Genomic DNA, 19,440 nt, shown 5'->3' on the forward strand with positions numbered 1-19,440 from the left:
ATCCTCTCCTGTGGAAGAGAACGTAGCAAATGAAGCAAATGAAGACAATGCATCAAACAAGGAAAGAAGTGAATGTAGCAAACAAGGAAGCGAAGGAAGAGAAGAAAGAGAATGAGGAGTTGTCATGTTACCACCACCTTCCAAGGTCCACCTGGACCTAGATCCAGATTCTCAGTATGCTCACTCAACTTTTGGTGGGAGCAATGTGGGGTGGAATGGATGGTATGTGTCAGGTGACTTGCAATGGAGTACAGCTCATGGTGATGGTCATGGTGGCTTCTCATGTTTGGATGATCCTTGAGGAGAAAGCCAAAAAGTTGACCACCACTGCTGGGTGTCCTATGTTGTTCTTGCTCTGCTTCTTGTCTGAGGTAAGCATATTCTAGAACAGCCCCCAGGTGGCCCATTCTTCACTCACATGATGGTGCTATTTGTCCAACAGCCCAGTGCACTTGTGTTGAACAAGATGTGCCAGAGGTACTTGGAGACACACACATTTCCACATCCAGGGCCTGAACTCACTGAGCTTGTTGGTAAGACTACCCACCCCAGAAGAGGAACAATACTAGAAGGCAATCATCATCTCAATTCTCATTCTTGTCATTGTTGTTCTTCTATCAACTCAACCAGGGTGGCTGAAGCACAAATCAGAGAAGGTGCCATGATTCTCCTGCGCACCTCAGACTTCCACCAGTGCCGCAGACAGCGACATAATGCCAGTGGAGGAGTTGGTCGAGCGACTCGATCCCTACAACTGGCCTTCCAAGGACGTTTTTTTGGCCTCCCTTTAGCACCGCCCTGGGAACCGAAGAAGAGGCAGCTGCGTCCCCGTCGGGCCGTGACTCCCTTCTTTTCGACAATTTGTCAAAATACAAAAAAATTAAAACGTTCCAAAGACTATTAATCTAATCTGGGCTCTTGCAAGATGGCAACTTCATCTTCGAACTACTACAAGAGCCATTTGGACAACTTGGGCAAGGAAAACAAGCAGCTAAAGCAGAAGCTGGATAAAATCGAACGCGAAAACAGAGATCTCAAGAAATCGATTTATGATCTCACCATGAAGTGCGCCTCCTCTCCCCCAATTCGGGCCATTTAAATAGGGAATCTTAGCCGCGTACGGCAGGTACCACATGGCCACGGCCTTGCCAGGCAGTGGCCATCCCGGGGCGACGCATCATCACAACCACGTGCGGCCTAAGCCGTTCAATGTCGACCAGGCGCTACTTCCCGATTCACCACTCGATTCGCCCACCCTCACAACCGAGCACCCGCATCCCACACCTGCGCCCACGTCCGCATCTGCCGCCATCAAGCACCACCTTGCCGACGATGCACCCAGCGAGCGCAAGGGTACGTGCCAGTGCATCTCCTTCTTCATCCTTCCACCATCTCTCTACGTGCACAGCCAAATCCATCTTTTTGATTCTTATGCTTTCTCTACTCAGGCAGGGGAAGGGAAGACCTTCGTCGGTTTCACAGCAAGCACACCTTCAAGGTACAAGCGACGACACGACACGACACGACCAACGACACGACACGACCAACGACACGACCAACGACACACAACAGCAAGCTCATCAGTGTGTGTGGTGTGTGGTGTGTGTGTGTGTGGTGGGCAGGGCCACACGGGCGCCGTGTACTGCGTGGGCTTCGCGCCTTCGGGCCGTCTGCTGGCCTCGGGCTCCTTCGACAAGAGCGTTCGTCTGTGGGACCTCACCCAGCAGAAGGAGGTGCGCACTCACCCTCGCCACTCTCGCGCTAGCACTACAGTGGATCGCTGCCGTTCGATCGAAAAACGCTCGAGCGCACTTCTCCGCACTTCTCACTCATTGGTCGGTCGATCCCCCTCCGGAGTGTAGGTGGCCTGCCTGGCCGAGCACCAGCTCAATGTGTCCGACCTGGCGTGGGCCGGCGACAGCACCGAGCTGCTGTCGGCGGGCTTCGACAGCGTCGCCAAGCTCTGGGACGTCAACCGAGCCGAGTCCATTCGGTACAACCCGGTGCTCTTCACTCACGCCACCGTACCCTGACCTCGCCACGTGTCGTGTGCGCGCAGGACGTTTGCGGCTACCGGCTTCCTGCAGGCGGTGCAGTTCAGCCCGGCCGACAGAAACCTGGTGTTCGTGGGCAGCACCAGCAAGCAGGTCCTGGTCTTTGACAGGCGCCAGAACGAACCCGTCCTCACCTTCGCCAACGACGCGATGGTCAACACCATGTACCCATCCCCACCGCCCACCACCACTATATAACAACATATATATATATACGCTGTGGAATGTAAGGCATGTACGTATATGTGCTCACCTGCCGAGGTGCGATTGGTTGGTAGCCACGTGTACAAGGACGGCGAGTTCTTCTTGTCGGGCGACAGCGAGGGCAACATCAAGCTCTGGGACACCAAGTCGCCCGGCGCACCGCTCGACAAGGTGGAGAACGAAGAAGGCCACAAGCCCATCTCGCACATCCACCTCTCGAGCACGCACGCATCGGAGGAGGAGGAAGGCCACTACCTCGCCGTCAACAGCTTCGACAACGGTACTTTCTTCGTTCTTTGTCTTCGTTTTCGTTCTTTTTTGCTCATTCTCCGTGCGCGCTTGCCGTGTGTGTGTGTGTGTTGTGTGATGCAGTGCTTCGAGTCTACGATCGCGGGAGCGGCATCATCGGCGGCGGGAAGGAAGCGGCAGAGCGACCGCTCGGCAGCAAGCTCAAGCTGGTCTCATCGCTGACGGGCCACAAGAACCACAACTGGCCCATCAAGAGCGCCTTCCACGTCGGCAAGGACTGTACGCTCCACCTTTAACCCGACCCTGGTGGTGGTCGTTTATCGTCTGACGCGCGAGGTTGCAGATGGTCGGACGCCGTTCAAGCCCGCCTCCGACTATGGCATCCCGACCACCGAAGCGAGCGAGGATCCCAGCGACAAGAAGTACTCCTCGTCCTGTGTGTCGTGTGTGTGTGTGTGTGTGTGTCGTGTGTCGTGCGACTGACGTTGCGAAACGACGCAAACGAATCCAGGCATTCGCAGAGGGAGAAAAGCGTGACGGACCGCCTCATGTTGGCCACCGGCAGCGCTGACAACCACGCCTACCTCTTCGATCTGGGGCTGCACAACGAGGTCGGTCCCACACCACCCCAAGAGCCCTCTCTCTCGACTCCGCGCTTGATCTTGACCCGCGTCACGCGCGTGTGCGGTGGTGCGTGTGCGGTGTGTTGGCAGGTGACGGGAGAGCTGGTGCAGAAGCTGGAGGGGCACACCGGGCGCGTGTACGCCGTCAACTTCCACCCGTCGGAGCCCCTGCTCGCTTCGGCCTCTGCCGACCACAGCATCAAAGTACGTCGCACCCCTCTTCTCGCTCGCTCGCTCGCTTGCCACAGTTCGGCGCACAGAACTAACGCGCGTGGGTCCTCTCTCGCTTCTCCGTCTGCAGCTGTGGTGTCCCAAGTCGGTCCCGCGAGGCTACTGAAACGTCCACCAACAAAACAATCGAGCGCGAGACATCACAGCATCTACTTTTTTTGCCCACAACGCAAGGGAATACGCTAGAGTGGTGTGGTCAAGGCGAACCGTTCTTGGAGTTCCTGGGGCACCAGCCGGTGTTGATGAAGCTGATGATGATCGCTCGGTGGTCGTCGCGTTGGTCGTCGTTCGTCGTCTTCGGCTGGATCTGCGCCAAACGCAAGAGGAGGTGCGGCGCCAAGGAGGCCCGCGCTGCGCACACGGTACGCGCACAGCTGGACCAGCGACGGCGCGTCCACGCCGCCCCGCAGGGCCGGCCCCTGGGCGGCCAGCGCGCAGTCGAGATAGGCCGCGAGCCTGGCGTCGCCGGTACTCCACCGAACGGCCAGCAGCTCGCTCACCAGCGCCTCGCGCTTGAACTGGTCCTGGTGCGCGCCTGTGCGTGTGGAATGTGAGGATGTGTTGAATGTGTTGAATGTGGGAATGTTGAGTGTACTGGTGAGGGCAAAGGAGGCGTAGATGAGGCCGCACAGCCGCCGGATCGTGGCGTGCGTCGATGACATGAGCTCAAAGAACGGCCGGATGAAGGTCCACACCGTGCCGCACTCGTCACTCTCTTTCGCGATTGCCTGCGTTCCAGTTGTGTGTGTCGTGTGTGTGTGCGTGTGTGCGCGTGTGTGTGTGCGTGTGTGTGCGTGTGTGTGTGTGTGTGTGTGGTCAGTGTTGAGTGTCGTGCCGTGCAACGTAGGTCATACCTGGGGGTCCATTTCGTCGGTGTACTGGCCGATGATGTGGAGCACGTCGCAGGTCGCCAACGCGCTGTCGAGCGCGAGGAAGGCAAGCGTGCCGATGCAGAGGAAGCGCACCTCGGGAAAGGCACTGGAATAGGCCTCCATGACCTTGATGACACTCTCCACCACCTCGCTGCTCGCCATCTGTTTCCGAACCTTGGCTGCATTATCGGTGTGCGGTGTGCCGTGTGTGTGTGGTGTGTGAGCGGTGTGTGCGGTGTGTGCGGTGTGTGAATGAATGCGGAAGAGAGGAGAGAGGAGCGTTGGATAACGTGTACGATGGAACATCAAGGTCAAGACGCAGTTCATGAAGATCTCCACTTCCGCGTCGTCGTTGAGCGTCTCAAAGCGGTGCAGCAAGCCGACGAAGATCTTGCCGATGCCCAGCTCGGCTGCCTGCCCCCGCACATCGTCTGGTGCAGCACCAGTGTCACCCACCAGCCAGCCACCAGCCCACCAGCCACCAGCCGCCGCCGCCGACGCCGCCAGATTTGGGAGAGACGATACCGAGTTCGAGGTAGGACGTCAGGCAGCCGAGGGCCGAGTTGACGACGTCCAGGTTGCTCGACTGCAGCTGCTCGATCACCACCTCGAGCGTGCCATGGCGACACGAAGCCCGGGCAAGCTCCACTGCGTGTCGTGTGTGTCGTGTGTGTCGTGTGTGTCGTGTGTGTCGTGAGCGAAGGAGACGCGCTTGTGGCCAAGAAGAGAAGGGAAGGCCAACCTGTGGAGGCCAGGTTCCACAGGCAACTGAGAGCGCCGTCGATGATCGGGATCGATGATGTTTCGCTGTCCACGAAGCTCACCAGCAGCGCCAGGGCTCCCTCCTGCTCGGCAAAGTACTGCGCATTGGCCACTGTTTTTTTTGTTATGTTAAAACAAATTTAATATAATTAATCAATTATCATATTCTTGTAATATAGCACACTACACGCAACATATGTTAGGGTGTTTGCACCTTTGGATGGGTTCTCCCAAGGCATGAACAAGCGGTAGCACAGCCTTGAGGGGCGGTGGTGAGAGGTGAAAGATGGCTTAACGAGGGAAGGGTGGTGTGTGCCTTTTCATGGCACGGACCGTGGCTTTGTCGTCTTTGTGCTCGGCATGCGTGCGGAGCTCCTGCAGAGCTGCGCCCACAGCTTCTCGCTGCACCCCCTCCCCTTTCTCCATTCGTTTCGCTTTTTACACACAAAAAGCGAAAAAAAAGAGAAAATGAAAATGGAAAGGAAAATGAAACAATTTTTCAAGCCTCAAGGGCGTCATCCCTCACACAATGCTCATTTGCACAACCCAAGAGGTTACCAAAGGGCTGGCTTGTCTATTGAACCAAAGGGGTACTCATCCATCATGAGCCAGGATGGAGGAGCATGATGGGGTGGTTGTTGATGTGGTGGATGGTGGTAAGGGTGGTGGATGATGTGTTGCAATGGAACGGGCGGTGGTGGCACGGTTGATGAAGTGGAAAAGAGCGCTGGTGGTGCTGGTGGCCACGATGGGTTGGTGGCACGTTCAATGTTGCTGAATGGAATCCACCGGCCGGGCTCCTCGGTCTCCTCCAAGCTGCCCTCCTCCCAGTCCAAGATGCAGTGTAGCGAATATCGCATCTGTGGTGCGTGTCGTGTGTCATGTGTGTCATGACGCGTGTCATGTGTGCGTGTCATAGATGTGTGTCGTGTATGTCGTGAGCATGTGTGAGTGCTCAACACTCAATGTACGTACATTGCCTGCCTCGTTGCAGAAGAACTGCACGTTCTGGGAGACTCGCAGGAGCGGACCGTAGCTGGAACGTAGCAGCGAGTGGTACCGATACACGTCAGTCACGTGCAGTGGTGGCCTGCACCGCGGGAGCGATCGATCAGCCAACCATGGTCTTCGGTGGAAACATGAAATTAAAACAAATTTTTATAACGAAAAAAGTACCGGTTGGTGGTGAGGGTGACCGCCTGCTTATACTGGTGGACGTTCACTACAAACGAGAACTGGAACGGCGTTCCAAGTAATTGGTCCTGGGGCACACGCCAAACGCACGACACACGCACACAGCACCATGGCACGACACACACACGTAAGGTCAGCTGGCGAATAGGCGATTTGTTAGGGAGAGCGCGGGTGTAGCACCAGGGAGAAGTTGGTAAGGCTGCAGAAGGCGGCATTGGCGTAGATCATCGCCGGCGGGGTGGCGTCTGTGCTCGAGCACTTGAACGCGCACACCGGATAGCTGCCCAACCAAAAAGTCAACCACAACACTCGACATACGCACACGCACACACACGACACACACGACACACACTCGACACACACTCGACACACGCACGCCGCACACAACGAACCTGAAATCGACGACGGCCAAGGACGAGCGGATGTCGTAGTCTCGCAGGAACGGCATCAGCGAGCGCGCCTCGCCCAGCACTCCTCCGCCGTACGTCGTCGGCGGCAGCGGTGGCGGCGGTGACGACGCAAACGACCGCACCGACGACGGCGACACGTCGGCGTTGGCCTCAGCGCCGGGCTGCTGCTGGGCCGGCGACCCCACTACATCCGCGATCTTGCGCCGCTTGCGCCGCTGGTGCTCGTGCTCGTGCTCGATTTGTGCACGAAGAGCGGCTGCTGCCTGCTCGCTCCGAAGCAGGTGGTGCTCGAGTTTGGCCACCTGCCGGGCCGCGGCTCGGTGCGACTCCTTCCGCAGCGCGAGCCGGAGCTCGAGTTCGGCGTTGGCCTCGCGGAGCTGCCGGATCTCGGCCGCCTGCAGCTCCACCACCTGGGCCATGAGGGCCTGCTGACCTCCGGCCGGCTCCTCCTGGGCTGCTGCGTCAACGGGCGGTGGCTGAGGCTGCGGCGGCTTGGCAGCGGCCGCTGTGCGAAGCGGCTTCGCGTTTCGTTCTTTTTGTTGTTGTTGGTCGTCCAAGGGGAGGGGAGTGCGGCGAGGGGGTCGGCCTCGCCTGCGCGGCGGCGGATCGGCGCAGAGGTGCCCGCGTCCCGTCCGCACACAGCGGTCACATGGTCGCTTACTGTTAAAAAAAAATGTGTTATTAAAAAAAAGAGAACATAAAATAAATAAATGAGCGTAAGAGCGATGCGCTTATCATTATTATATTATACTTCGTGATATACGTGTAGGAATGTTAATGTGCCACCACTTAAAAAAAGGAGTTAAAACACGGGGGGGGAGCGGTACATGTCGCACGCGGTGTGGCCCTTGCGGCAGTAGTTGCAGGCCGGGACCGGCGCCGGTGGCGCCAAGGCGTCGGTGGGGGTAGGGACCTCCGCGGACATGTCGCGCTGCGCCCTGTGCAAAAGCTGCGTCGCTATTTTTTTTGACTTGAGGTTTTGATCTTTCTTCTGCCTACGGTTGTTGGACCCCGGCACGTAGACGCAATTGGGGCATTTAATGGTTTGCCGGCGAGAGAACATGTTTGCGGCCTGAATGACGTGTCGAAGGAGCCAATCACCATAGGCCCGCTTCAAACAGCCCGTCGGGCATTCCGCGGTTAAATTTGAACATTTTACCCGAGCAGCCAAGAATACTCTCGTTCCCCATGGGGCCGTCACGGGGTGAATGTTACCTCAACCGAAGCAAACCGAGAAAGCGCGTTCGTCACACAGAAAGCAAGACCAGGCGAGAGCAAGAGCAAGAGATGTCGTCCACGCCGTCGTCGCCCTCTTTTCTCTTTTCTTCATCTACATCATCATCTTCTACTACTACTTCAAGAATCACGGCGCCTCGCGTTCGCGCGTGCAATTGTTGCCGAGAGGCACACTCGGCCTGTGACCCGTACGTGAATCCCTTCATCCCTCCATCCCTTCATCCCTTCATCCATCCATCTTCCTACACTCTTGATCCGGTTTCAACTTTTTACGTAAAAAGACGAAACCGCCGCGCTCACTTACGCTCTTTTGTGGGTTATATGTGGCATCCCTTGTGTTGTACGACCCAATCCAACGCAACGCAACGCACCGCGTTCCAAACGATACCGACGCGACACGCAACAACGACAGCACGAGGCCTTGTCGCCGCTGCGTGCGGACCGGCCGAGCTCATCTCTGCTCCGATCTTCCACCGCGCAAGCGAGGCCGCCGCCCTAATCCACGACCTGAGGGCGGCTCGCCGACATCGACATCGCCCACGTCGACCATGCCCAAAACGCCCCTTTTCTCCACCATGTCGCCACCGACGACGACCACAACCACGACATCATCGTCAACGTCGCCATCTTCGTCCCCTTCGACATCTTTGCCGTCTCCGCCATCTCCCTGGCAACCCCATCAACATTGTCTTCCTCTACGCGACCGCAACTCGCATCGTCGTCATCATCACCATCTTCAGAATCAACATCGTCATCAACCGACGTTCGCCGAGCGTGATGGTGAGATCGATGACGGTGGTGGTGAAGCAGAAGAAGAAGATGATGATGACGACGATGGCTATGGCGGTAGCTCGGGCGAACTGCTGGCCCGATTGGTGCGGAGCGTGGAGTCGCTGATGGCCGAGGTGCGCGGGCTCAAGCGCAATAACGAGAAGCTGCACCAGGACCTCGAGGCGCTCCAGCTCCAGCAACACGCGGCCGACCAGAAGGTGGCCCAGCTGCTGGCCACCGGTGCAGGCCAAGATGGCGAGCCAGAACGCAAGCGACCACGGCCACCCACCTCGTCGCCGATATCATCGCCTTCATCGTCTTCATCATCTTCATCTTCACCGCAGCCGCCGATGCCTTCGACGCTGGGCTCGCCGTCGCCACTGTTCGAGGCCCGTCGGCTGATCTCCTTCGTGGGACCCTACATCCTGCCCTCGAATTTCGCCGTACCTGATTTTAGGTTCTTGCTCTGCCACATTCTCTGCGCGTGTGTGTGTGGTGTGTGTCGTGTGTCGTGTGTCGTGTGTCGTTGGTCGTGTCGTGCGCGCTAAGTGTACGCGACTCAGGTACCCGGTGATGGGCTGCACGTTCGAGTCCGTGTTTGGCCTGGGACCGCCCACGATCGTGTTCGCCAACACCGAGTTTTGCAAGCTGACTGAGTTTCGCTTGGTAGGTCAACCGCAACCCAACCCACTCTGCTCTCGTTGGTTTCTTGGGGTGGTTGGTGGTGGTTGGTGGTCCAGATCCCTAAACGTGCCCCGGTGACTGACCGATCGATCCACACACGCACAGCACGAGCTGCTGGGCGCCCCAATCACAAAAGTGAGGGTGACTGGCGAGAATTCGCGCCAGCACATGTCCGCCCATCTGACCAACAAGTACGTTGTTGACCCCCACCGCGTCGCCACCAATAGGGGAGGGCCGGCGTGCTCGCCGGGTGCGGGCAGTATGTGTGCCATCCATGAAACACGCTGACATTTTTTGATGGCAGAGCTCCGATGTCGGTGAGTCCGGTGTTCGAGATCAACTGTCTCGTCCGGTGTCGGAGTGGGCGGCTCCTGCGCACCCAAGACAAGACGCAGTTCTTCTTCGACGAGCAGGGCAACGTACAGGCTGCCACCTCTTGTTGTGGTGTAAGCTCGCGCCAAGCTGTTGTAGAAGTGGTGGTGCTTATATGTGTTTCTGTGGTCGTACATTAGGTCAAGCATGCGATACTGTGTCTGCTCTCGTGGAAGGAAGGCCAGCTGCAAGCCGACGAGAGACTCGAGCAGTGGCGGCCTATCAAAGAAGAAAGAACTGACAATTGAATTTTTAATGACTTTCCGTCCTTTTTCACTGCATTGATCGGGGAACCTAGCAACCGAACGGCCGCGTCTTGCTCTCTATCTTTTATTTCATTTTATGTGTTCCGCTGATGGAGGCAGCTAGCTCTGCGCCTGCGCCGTCACCTTCCTCCTCGGCTGGCACTGGTCCACCAGCACCGGCACCAGTACCAGCGTGTAACTTCTGCCGCAAAGCGCACACTGCATGCGATCCGTATCCTGCCCCCTCCTGACAAAAATATGAAACTCCATCAAATCAATCGTTTCATTCTTTGGCTTCGCTTTCCTTCTTCAATCTCCATTTTTTGTTCCATGATATATTTATATTTATTTATTTTGAACTAATATCTTTAAATAATGGAGTAGTTATTTATGATGAAATAATAATAACATACCAAACCGCCCATCCATCAGGAACCGGCCGTGTGGGCGGTGCGTGCGGACTGGGCGAGCCCGCCTGTGCGCTGACCCGCCGCCTCGCAAGCGCGGCCGACGCGCACTTCGCGACTCCATCCCATTAGCCTCACTCTCCTCCTCCTCTGCCTACTCTTCATCTTCCTCCTCGACCACCACTCCCTCCTACGCCAAGCTGCCACTCCCCACCACAACCACCACAACCGCCGCCACCTCTCCCGGTCTTCTTCTCCACCACCACCACCACGTCGCCGGCATCCCCTTTCTGCAGCCCGGCCACCGCCACCACCCACCACCTCTGCCGCCGCCAGTCGTACTCAGCTCCGCCCGCGGCGGCACCAACAATCCAGGATACATTCCTCAGCCACTGCCCCGCACGCCGCACACCAATGTGTCGACACCAAAAGCGACAGCGACAACGCCGGCGTCGGCGTCTGCGGCGACCAAGTTCGAGACCGGCGGCGCCGGCGGCGGTGGGTCGGGGAATATGACGGTGGAGAGCCTGGTGGGGCGGATCGAGGTGATGTCGCAGGTGGTGGAGATGCAGGCGGAGGAGATCCGGCAGCTGCGCCAGACGACGGCCCGGCTCGAGACTAAGCTCGCCCGGCGCAAGGCGGCCCACAGCGAGTCGCGCCAGCTCGTGGAGGAGCTGCGCGAGCGCCAGCGCGAGGCCGAACAGGAGCACGCGCGGAAGCGGCGCAAGGTCGAGGAGCGCCTGGCGCTCGCCGCCACGAAGCCGACCACGTCGACCTCCATCACTGGAGCTTCTTCGCATTCCATCACTTCATCGTCATCGTCATCGTCATCGAGCCCGTCGCCATCGTCCACGTCATCGCCGCTGGCGGTGCCGGTCAGCGCAAATGCGGCCATTGGCGGACTGCAGAGCGAGATTCACCGGCGGATGCCGTTCCTGCGCCACTACGACATTCGCGCTTCTGCCATCATCAATTTCAGGTATACTGCACACACCACCGCACACACCGCACACCGCCACACACACAACCGCACGCGCCTGGTTGATAGTTGCAATCGATCGTCAGTTATCCGGTGTGTTCGTTTGAGCTACCCGGCCCCGGTGGATTCACCGACGCTCCGCCGGTGCTGGTCTACGCCAACGCGGCCTTCTGCCACCTCACCAACTACCCCCTGGTACATTCACTCCCCGCATTCCAACACATTCTACCACGAGAGCGTGTCAGCTGACGTGGCACGTGTGTGTGTGTCTGTGCGTGTGTGCGTGTGTCGTGTGTGCGTGCGTGTGGTCGGGCGCCCTATAGGAGCGGCTGCTGGGGACGCCGTACCACTTCACCTATGTGATCAATCTCCAGCACTACAAACAGGCCATGGTCATCGGTAACAACAGGTACCTGGTCTCATTACCATTCATCGCACGCAACACACAACGACGCTCACGCCAATCATGCAACACGCTCACACAACACAGACCTCCGTTCGGCGTGACGGAAGTGTACAAATACCAGTCGCTGCTCCGCTGCGATGGGTGCCTCCTCCGGGTCGACCAGAACCATCAATTCTTCTGCGACGAGAGCGGCAAGGTAACGCCTGGCCCTCGTTCTGTGTGTCATGTCGTGTGCGTGTCGTGCGTGTCGTGCGCTCACTTTCAAACAAATAACAGTTGCGGTATTCGCTGCTGTGCATCACCGACTGGGACGAGGGCCGGCTCGGGGAGACCGAGATACTCGGCCAGTGGCTGCCTCCCTCCGCCATCGGCATCACCGCCGACGGCGCAGCCGCTGCGCCCGAGCCGCCACCTCCACTCCAGCCTCAGCTGCAGCCGCCGCCGGTGCCGACGATGTCGCTGCCCCTGTCCCTGGAGCTGATGCCGCCGCTGCTCCCGCCACCCCACCAGCAACCACAGCTTATCTACCCTGCCCATGAACAACAACAACATGACCATCACCATCACCATCATCCAGCCCTACGACAACAACATCCTCCACCTGCATATCCGCTCAATCATCTGCAGAACCAGCATCAGCATCCACATCAAACACATCCACAGCTTCATCAGCAACAGCAACAGCATCGGCCGCCACCACACCCCAACGCGGTGCAGAGCGATGCGGAGATGGCGGGGTGGCTGATGGCCTCCCCTTACCCCAGCGAGTCGTGGCCCTCTGTGTGAAACGGAGGTCTTCATCAACACCATTGTCTTGAGACAACTCTTATTGAGGTTGAGTGTGTAACTTGCACGTGGGCTATGATACTTGTTGTAGCATTGTTGGAATAGTTTGTCTTGTTGCACAGCAAACTAACAAAAAGGCGAGCGGCGTACTGCAAGTGCCAGTTTGTGCTTGACAGAACATCGCGCACAACTTGCAAGAGGAAGATAGAAAGGCTCGATGCACAGCACCAGGCGGCCAGAGAAGCGAAACGGGGACTCTCCCACCATGGAAGGCTGCAGCTTTTGTGCAGTCTCCAGCTCTCCATGTGATGGGTGCGTGATTCGTCTTGCCCCCCCCCTCTTTTTCGTTCTCTTCGCCTTTCGCTTTCGCTCTTCCACCCCCCCTTCACTCGTCTGGTGGTGGCCCCTGGCCGGAAAGAACGTGGAATTGGCGTGGCCTTTTCGGTTTCGTGGAGAACTCTCTACTTCCGTTCCGTTTCTTCTCCAAACCGAAACCATCAAAGCCTGTCTTTTTATCTATTTTTTGAGTTCTTCCCTTTTTCCCATTTGCCCCTTTATTTTCTCTAAACGTAAACTTTCCTTTTCGGCGTGTGTAGGGGAAAGCCGTGTAGGCGCTGTGTGAGCAAGGGACACCCACACCTGTGCTCAGGTCCCACTGCGTCATCGATGGCCAAGCCGCGCTTGTTCGGCAGCACTCCCACACCAACTAGTTGGTCGACCACTTCAAACTCATCATCTTCGCCAGCGTTGACGACGCTCTCGCCGTACAAGAAGAAGCGAAGACGAAGCGCCGACGACGTAGAAGAAGCTGGTCAGCAGCACCGACAATACCGGCGACCACCACTGCCCGCGACGAACCAGCTGGCCCGGCCGCAGCAGGCGCCACGTGATGCCGACCGGCGACGAGGCGGCAGCGGCGACTCGACGCTGGCGCTGGTGGGGCAGACGCTCGAGATGCTGCGGGCCGAGGTGCGGAGCCTGCGCGACGAGAACCAGCGGCTGCGCGACCAAATGACCACGATGATGGCCCACCAGGGCACCACCAGCCGCGTTCTCGCGACACTGCAACAACGAGAACAACAACAACAACAACAACAACAACAACAACAACAACAACAACAACAACAACAACAACCACATAAACAACAACGACATCAACAACAACAGCAGCAGCAGCCACAGCCAAAGCAACAGCAAGGAGAACGAGAAAAACAGCCGCGACCGCAATCGGCACAGCGCCTGCCGCCGATGGCGCTGTTCAGATCATCGGCGTCGAGCACGATGCCGGCGGTGGCACTGGTGGAGGCCATGCACGAACTGCCTTTCCTGCGCGACTACCCTATGCTCACCGGCTTCGCCGTTCCCGATTTCAGGTACGCGGCGCACACGACACAACATGGCACAAGACGTCATCACGCACACGCACGATGATGATATGGGTTATGTGTATGGTGGGCAGATTCCCGGTCATTGTGGTCGAGTTCGCGTCGGTGTTTGACCATCGGCCGCCTACGATCATCTACGCCAACGCAGCCATGTGCCGGCTCAGCGAGTACTCCTTGGTACGCCGCCAGTTCTTCACCATCCCTCCTTCTCTTTCTCGCTTTCGCTTTCGCTTTCGTTCTTCTACTTCGTTGGCGCTTTTTTACGTGCCTTGTACGGCATGATGAATGACGGCTTGGGTCCAGGCTCAATTGATAGGAGCGCCGGTCACAGCACTGATTGTCCTGCAAGAAACCCACCGCAGGGTCTTGGGGCCGTACATCACCCGACAGTACGCCTTCCCACCTAAAGAAATATTATAATAATTATTATAATAATAATTGATTATTTTTGTTGTTTCGTTACCTCTTATTTTTTTTAAAAAAAAAACTGAATGTTGCAGGGAGCCAGGCTCGCTTGGCACGGTGTTCCACTTCCACCACCTGATACGCAGCAAGAGCGGCCGGCTGTGGCGTGCCTTGGCTGATGACACTCAGTTCTTCTTCGACGAGCACGGATCTGTACGACACACAAGACACACGACACACGCACGACCCAGAGTTTAACATTTTGTCATCCCTAACTGTCGTGCCGCCGGCTGATAGGCCAAGCATACGGTGATCAGCGTGGCCAAGTGGGAAGCCGGACACCTGGGCGATGGCGAGGAGCTCGGCCACTGGGCGCCGTTGGCCGAGTCGACCGGGCCAGCACCGCCATCATCGTCATCTTCTTCTTCATCGGCGTCGCCGTCATCGTTCCCACAACCGGCCAGCCGTCGACACCAACCCCCGCCGCCGCAGCCGTCGCCGCAGTCAATGGCCCCAACCACGACCGCGGCAGCGGCCGCGGCGATGGACCACCACCACCACCACCCGGTCATATATTCGCCGGCGACCGAGGAGATGCTCAAGACCCTCCTTGACGCTTCGACCCCGCGCCAATCCTTCTCCTCCTTTTCCTATTCCTCGACGCAGGCATCGACAGCCACATCTACATCAACTTCTGCATCGTCCTCGTCATCATCATCATCATCATCGACATCGGCATCGTCGACATCTTCGTTGTCGGCCTCGACAGGATTGCCGTCTTCGTTCATTCCGCTTTACCTCCCCGACCCCAGTGCCTCCTGACCTTATCGCACGGGAATTTGTAATTTTGTTCTGCGCGGGAATTTTCTTTTCTCAGCAGAAGAAACACGGAGAGAAAAGGAGCCAATGGGCAACATGTGATCGCGGTAGGTTTAAACGTGTGACCTTGAAATGCAGTTTTAACGCCCGTAGTAGAACATGGAGCTCGGCAGCAAGAAGAGAGCAGCAAGCGGCAGCCACCGGCAGCCCATCGACTGCAGCAACTGCCGTGGCGCACAAGTCGCCTGCGATATGTACCTATATTTGTTTCGTATTTGTATTTGTGGTACTTTATTTATTAATATGTCCCTCAAGGTGTCGGCCTTGTGGGCGGTGCGTGCGGACCGGGTGCGCCCATCTGTGTTCCTCCGAACATGTTGAATTCATCAGCCAAGCACAACAACCCGCACGCCACCACCTTCAACCACCTCCGCAACTTCACACCGCGCCCTCGTTCTCTTCTTCGTCTTCTTCATCAACTTCATCCATGCCGTCCCCGCAGAGCCTCGACAGTGAGAGTCCACCACCCACTTACCACCATCATCATCACCACCTCCTCCACCACTACGGCCACACGCCCCTGGCTCGAGCCGCGGCCGACGGCCCCGGCAGCTGGGCCTGCGACGCCGGGCCTCAACAGCCGCTGCTGGCCCTGGTCGAGCAGCTGGGCCTCAAGCTGGATCTCCTCGAGCGCGACAACGCGCAGCTGCGGGCCGACCTGCAGGCCTTGACGGCTCGCCAGCTCGACACCGACGCCACCGTCGGCCGCCTGCGCGCCCAGCTCGCAGCCGCCACCGAGGGCGCGCTGACTGAGCGATCGACAACGAATACCACCACGACCACGACCACGACGACGGGCGAGCCGGCGGCCAAGCGCTCGAGGCGGTCGCACCAGGCCGAGGTACATGGCGGCGGCGGCGCATCGTTGGCATTCCAACACCACCAAGCAGGAGAGGCCGGGACGTGGAGGTCGTTGTTGGACCTGCGCCGCTTGATGCCGTTCCTCGACCCCTACGTCTTGCCCGACACCTTCGTCCCTCCCGACCTGCGGTCCGTCATCTCTCCACCCACATGCTACGCGCCACATACGCCACACACGCCACACACGCCACACACACAGCACACGCACACACACACGGCACACACGGCACACACGGCACACACGGCACACAGTTTATTGAGAACATCACGGCGGTTTGTAGGGGTCCGGTGCTGTGCACGCAGGTGACGACAGGAGGCGCCGCGCCGCCGGTGTTCGTCTTCGCCAACTCCGCCTTGTGCGAACTGTTCGGCTGCACTCTGGTACCCCTCCCCTGGGCAGTGGTCTATAGCTGTGTGTGGCGGGGCTGAGCTCAGTCGTGTTGGGGGGGGGGCATTCGAAAGGCGGAGGTCATAGGGCAGCCGCTCACCAGCTTCGTGGCCCTCGACCGTGAGAAGGCCGCCCGCTTCGCCAAAACTCGCAGCAAGTGCGTGCCCGGTTCTCCAGGGCGTTCTTACGGTGTGTCTCATGCACACGCACACGCACACGCACACGCACACGCACACGCACACGCACACGCACACGCACACGCACACGCACACGCACACGCACACGCACACGCAAGGACGCCGCTGTATGTGGGACCGGCCCTACCGATCAGATCGCTCTTCCGCGCCCGAAGCGGCCAGCTGTGGCGGGCGGACTGCAGCTTGCACATCTTCTTCGATCAACATGGCGACGTATGTGCCTCCCCCCTTGTATATTAGCTGTTTGCCGCGCACTGACTCTGGCGCACCACTCACGGCACTCACGGCACTCACGGCACACAGCCAAAGCACGTCCTCAATTCGCTAGTTCGATGGGAGCCTGGACAATTGGAGGGCAGCGAGGCCTTCGATCAATGGACGCCCGTGAGCGAGCTATGCAAGCAACTCCTCATCTCCAGCCACGACATGCAGCAGCCGCACACGCCGCACGCACACACGACGCCTCACCACCCCATGACGCCAGCAGATGGTGGTCCAGACCTCTTCCCTCCGTGGCTGTCAGCACCGGGCGACCTCACGCTGGAGGGCCTCAGCCCCAGCGACTACTGGACGCTGCTGTAGCCATCGCCCACACACACACACAACACACAACACACAACGCCGCACATATTGTACACGGGTGCTTTACTGATCGTAACAGAAGACGAAGGAAGAACTAGAGCAAGGGCCACGAGCGAGTCGGGCGGTGGGGTGATGACGACGACGATGATGATGACAGGTTGATGGGATGCCGCTGCAGCTGGTGGTTGGCGGCCGTTGTTGGTGCCGACGCCAACTCGGGCGACGAGGTCGAGGGAGACGACGGCTCGCTGGGTGGTGTGTGGTGCGGCGGATAGAAGAGGATTGTTGCTGGCGGCTGCGGCGATGACGACGAGGTCGATGATGAAGAGAAAGAAGTAGAAAAAGAAGAGAAAGAAGAAGAGAAAGAGTGTGAGGTTTGGAGAAGCCGCGACTTCTCTTCTGCGGGCGTCGTCGCTTCCACCCAGTCGAGGAGGTTGTCGACAACACTTTCGATCGAAGAAGTGGAGGGGACGACCGAGCCTGGCTCGGCGAGCCTGACCCACTGGGTCACGCTGATCAGGGCGTGCCTCGGCTCTGCGCTGCACTCGCGCACGTGGTGTGGTTGGGTGGCGTTGAAGAAGAACTGAGTGTTGTCGGCCGAGGCGCGCCACAGCCGGCCGCTCTTGCTCCGCAGCACGTGGTGAAAGTTGTACACCGGACTGATCGCCGGATGCCGCTCGTGGCCTCTGCGCGCGAGAATGAGTCGCGCGCTCGTGTGCGGGTGTCGCGTGTGTCGTGTCACACAAAAACGTACAGGTCGGGACTCTGAGATGGGACCAACAGCTGGTCGGCCATTGCGACGACTGTGCTCAGCGGCGCCCCAATCAGCTCACCCTATGCAATCGGAGTTAAAAACAACACGAATCAGGTGCCGTGCAACCACAGATCAATGCGTGAGTCAGGGCCGTACCCAGGAGTACTCGGTAAGCTGGCACGCGGCGGCGTTGGCGTAGATAATGGTCGGGCGCGAGCCCGCCCCGGCGTAGGCGCAGGCCAGCACAGGAAACCGGAAGTCCGGCACGGCGAAGCCCGTCAGGCTTGGGTAGTCGTCTAGGAACGTCAGCTCCCTGATGGCCTCCAGCACCGCTGCGCTGGGCCGCTCCTCGGCATTCTCACAACTCCGGTTACCCGTCAACCGCGCGCTCGCCTTCCGAACTTTCCGCGGCGCGGAACCAACGGTCGATTGTTGGTAATGGTTGCCGTGGAGCAGCGAAGCCAGTGCACTATCGCAGGCGTGCTGCCGGGCCTTCATGGCGTCGAGCTGCACGTGGATGTGGCGGTTGTCGTCGCGCAGTGCCCGCACCTCTGCCGCCAGCGCCTCGACGGCGCTCACCACCATCGCCACGGCGCCGCTCACCATCGACGGTGCACCATCGTCGTCGTCGTGTTCATGATGATGTTCAGCTGCTTGCGGTGACGACCACAGCACTTGCGGGCGAGCCTGGAACGACTTCTTGGGCAGGCGCTGGTGGACGTCGCCTGGCCCGTTGCGCACGCTCCGGGCTCGCTTCTTGGTCGTGGGCTCCGGAGCACTGAAGATGATGATAAAGCAGATGGTGAGGGGATGGTAAAATAGAATGAAATTGAATTGGCCGCGGGTAAAAAAGAGCGAAAGAGAGCGAAAGAGAGGAGGATGACAAAGAGAAAAAAAGATGAAGAAGAAGAAGAAGAGAAGGTGGTACCTATAAACGACGTGCGTCTCCGCTTGAGGGTGGTTCATCTTCTCTGTTTTCAATCGAAGATCGATACCTTTTTGGAAAAGTGGATGCAACACAATCCTCTATTGAGGATCAGGTCAAGGAGCAAGCAAGCGTTGTCTTTGAGGTGCGAGCTGGACAAGTGATAGGAGAAGAAGATAAAAAGATCGAGGCAAGCCTGGTTTACTGAGTGCAAGTGGTCGCCATGGTGGTGCGGAATGGTCACAGGAACCCACAGCAGCACGAAATGTTCCCCGATCTCGACCGATCACCAAACCGCTCTATAAGTGGACCTGCTTGGGCAAAGCACAGTGGCTGCGGAGTTGCCGGGAGCTTTTGATTGGGCCTCGATGTCGCACCGTTGCCTGGAAGCTGATGGTCAGCAGAGCCAGGAGAAGAAAGTGCAGAAGAAATTTCAAATGACCAATCGGCTAGCCCGTTGCACATCGCCTACATCAGCGTTGATTGCGACGTGGTCACGCCGAAGACCTAGGCGATGACAACAGATGCTCCACCAAGACAGTGCTTGTTAAGTGGCTGATGTGGTGGTGGTGGCAATGG

The 19,440-nt window shown here is 58.3% G+C and overlaps 7 protein-coding genes across 7 annotated transcripts; 5 read left to right on the top strand and 2 right to left on the bottom strand.

Annotated features, from left to right (window-relative positions):
- Positions 1 to 925: 925 nt before the first annotated feature.
- On the top strand, positions 926 to 3,467 carry ACA1_182120 (WD repeat domain 5B, putative; the record flags this gene model as incomplete). The annotated part of the gene is made up of 12 exons (XM_004345805.1): positions 926 to 1,065; positions 1,127 to 1,353; positions 1,449 to 1,498; positions 1,623 to 1,733; positions 1,863 to 1,993; positions 2,060 to 2,218; positions 2,333 to 2,538; positions 2,631 to 2,786; positions 2,851 to 2,929; positions 3,019 to 3,118; positions 3,221 to 3,334; positions 3,432 to 3,467. The coding sequence occupies 12 exons, from the start codon at positions 926 to 928 to the stop codon at positions 3,465 to 3,467; spliced, it is 1,509 nt and encodes a 502-aa protein (XP_004345855.1).
- Positions 3,468 to 3,557: 90 nt separating this feature from the next.
- On the bottom strand, positions 3,558 to 7,524 carry ACA1_182130 (uncharacterized protein; the record flags this gene model as incomplete). Its single annotated transcript, XM_004345806.1, has 14 exons — positions 3,558 to 3,668; positions 3,721 to 3,896; positions 3,957 to 4,089; positions 4,216 to 4,412; positions 4,530 to 4,647; positions 4,709 to 4,881; positions 4,976 to 5,093; positions 5,329 to 5,429; positions 5,759 to 5,855; positions 5,971 to 6,085; positions 6,172 to 6,257; positions 6,370 to 6,469; positions 6,582 to 7,190; positions 7,427 to 7,524. 14 exons carry the CDS (start codon positions 7,522 to 7,524, stop codon positions 3,558 to 3,560), a joined length of 2,232 nt encoding a protein of 743 aa, XP_004345856.1.
- Positions 7,525 to 8,731: 1,207 nt separating this feature from the next.
- On the top strand, positions 8,732 to 9,910 carry ACA1_182140 (uncharacterized protein; the record flags this gene model as incomplete). The annotated part of the gene is made up of 5 exons (XM_004345807.1): positions 8,732 to 9,049; positions 9,156 to 9,272; positions 9,396 to 9,481; positions 9,595 to 9,709; positions 9,803 to 9,910. The coding sequence occupies 5 exons, from the start codon at positions 8,732 to 8,734 to the stop codon at positions 9,908 to 9,910; spliced, it is 744 nt and encodes a 247-aa protein (XP_004345857.1).
- Positions 9,911 to 10,826: 916 nt separating this feature from the next.
- On the top strand, positions 10,827 to 12,444 carry ACA1_182150 (uncharacterized protein; the record flags this gene model as incomplete). Its single annotated transcript, XM_004345808.1, has 6 exons — positions 10,827 to 11,293; positions 11,380 to 11,488; positions 11,617 to 11,702; positions 11,784 to 11,895; positions 11,976 to 12,166; positions 12,219 to 12,444. 6 exons carry the CDS (start codon positions 10,827 to 10,829, stop codon positions 12,442 to 12,444), a joined length of 1,191 nt encoding a protein of 396 aa, XP_004345858.1.
- Positions 12,445 to 13,151: 707 nt separating this feature from the next.
- ACA1_182160 (uncharacterized protein) lies at positions 13,152 to 15,097 on the top strand (the record flags this gene model as incomplete). The annotated part of the gene is made up of 6 exons (XM_004345809.1): positions 13,152 to 13,535; positions 13,668 to 13,858; positions 13,945 to 14,047; positions 14,174 to 14,259; positions 14,371 to 14,488; positions 14,573 to 15,097. The coding sequence occupies 6 exons, from the start codon at positions 13,152 to 13,154 to the stop codon at positions 15,095 to 15,097; spliced, it is 1,407 nt and encodes a 468-aa protein (XP_004345859.1).
- Positions 15,098 to 15,253: 156 nt separating this feature from the next.
- On the top strand, positions 15,254 to 17,182 carry ACA1_182170 (uncharacterized protein; the record flags this gene model as incomplete). The annotated part of the gene is made up of 6 exons (XM_004345810.1): positions 15,254 to 15,348; positions 15,707 to 16,144; positions 16,297 to 16,396; positions 16,478 to 16,560; positions 16,735 to 16,813; positions 16,904 to 17,182. The coding sequence occupies 6 exons, from the start codon at positions 15,254 to 15,256 to the stop codon at positions 17,180 to 17,182; spliced, it is 1,074 nt and encodes a 357-aa protein (XP_004345860.1).
- Positions 17,164 to 18,902, bottom strand: ACA1_182180 (uncharacterized protein; the record flags this gene model as incomplete). The annotated part of the gene is made up of 6 exons (XM_004345811.1): positions 17,164 to 17,176; positions 17,278 to 17,430; positions 17,575 to 17,868; positions 17,937 to 18,016; positions 18,093 to 18,714; positions 18,865 to 18,902. 6 exons carry the CDS (start codon positions 18,900 to 18,902, stop codon positions 17,164 to 17,166), a joined length of 1,200 nt encoding a protein of 399 aa, XP_004345861.1.
- Positions 18,903 to 19,440: the final 538 nt, after the last annotated feature.

This window comes from Acanthamoeba castellanii (assembly GCF_000313135.1).
Source record: "Acanthamoeba castellanii str. Neff unplaced genomic scaffold scf7180000084745, whole genome shotgun sequence".
Lineage (NCBI taxonomy): Eukaryota > Discosea > Longamoebia > Acanthamoebidae > Acanthamoeba > Acanthamoeba castellanii.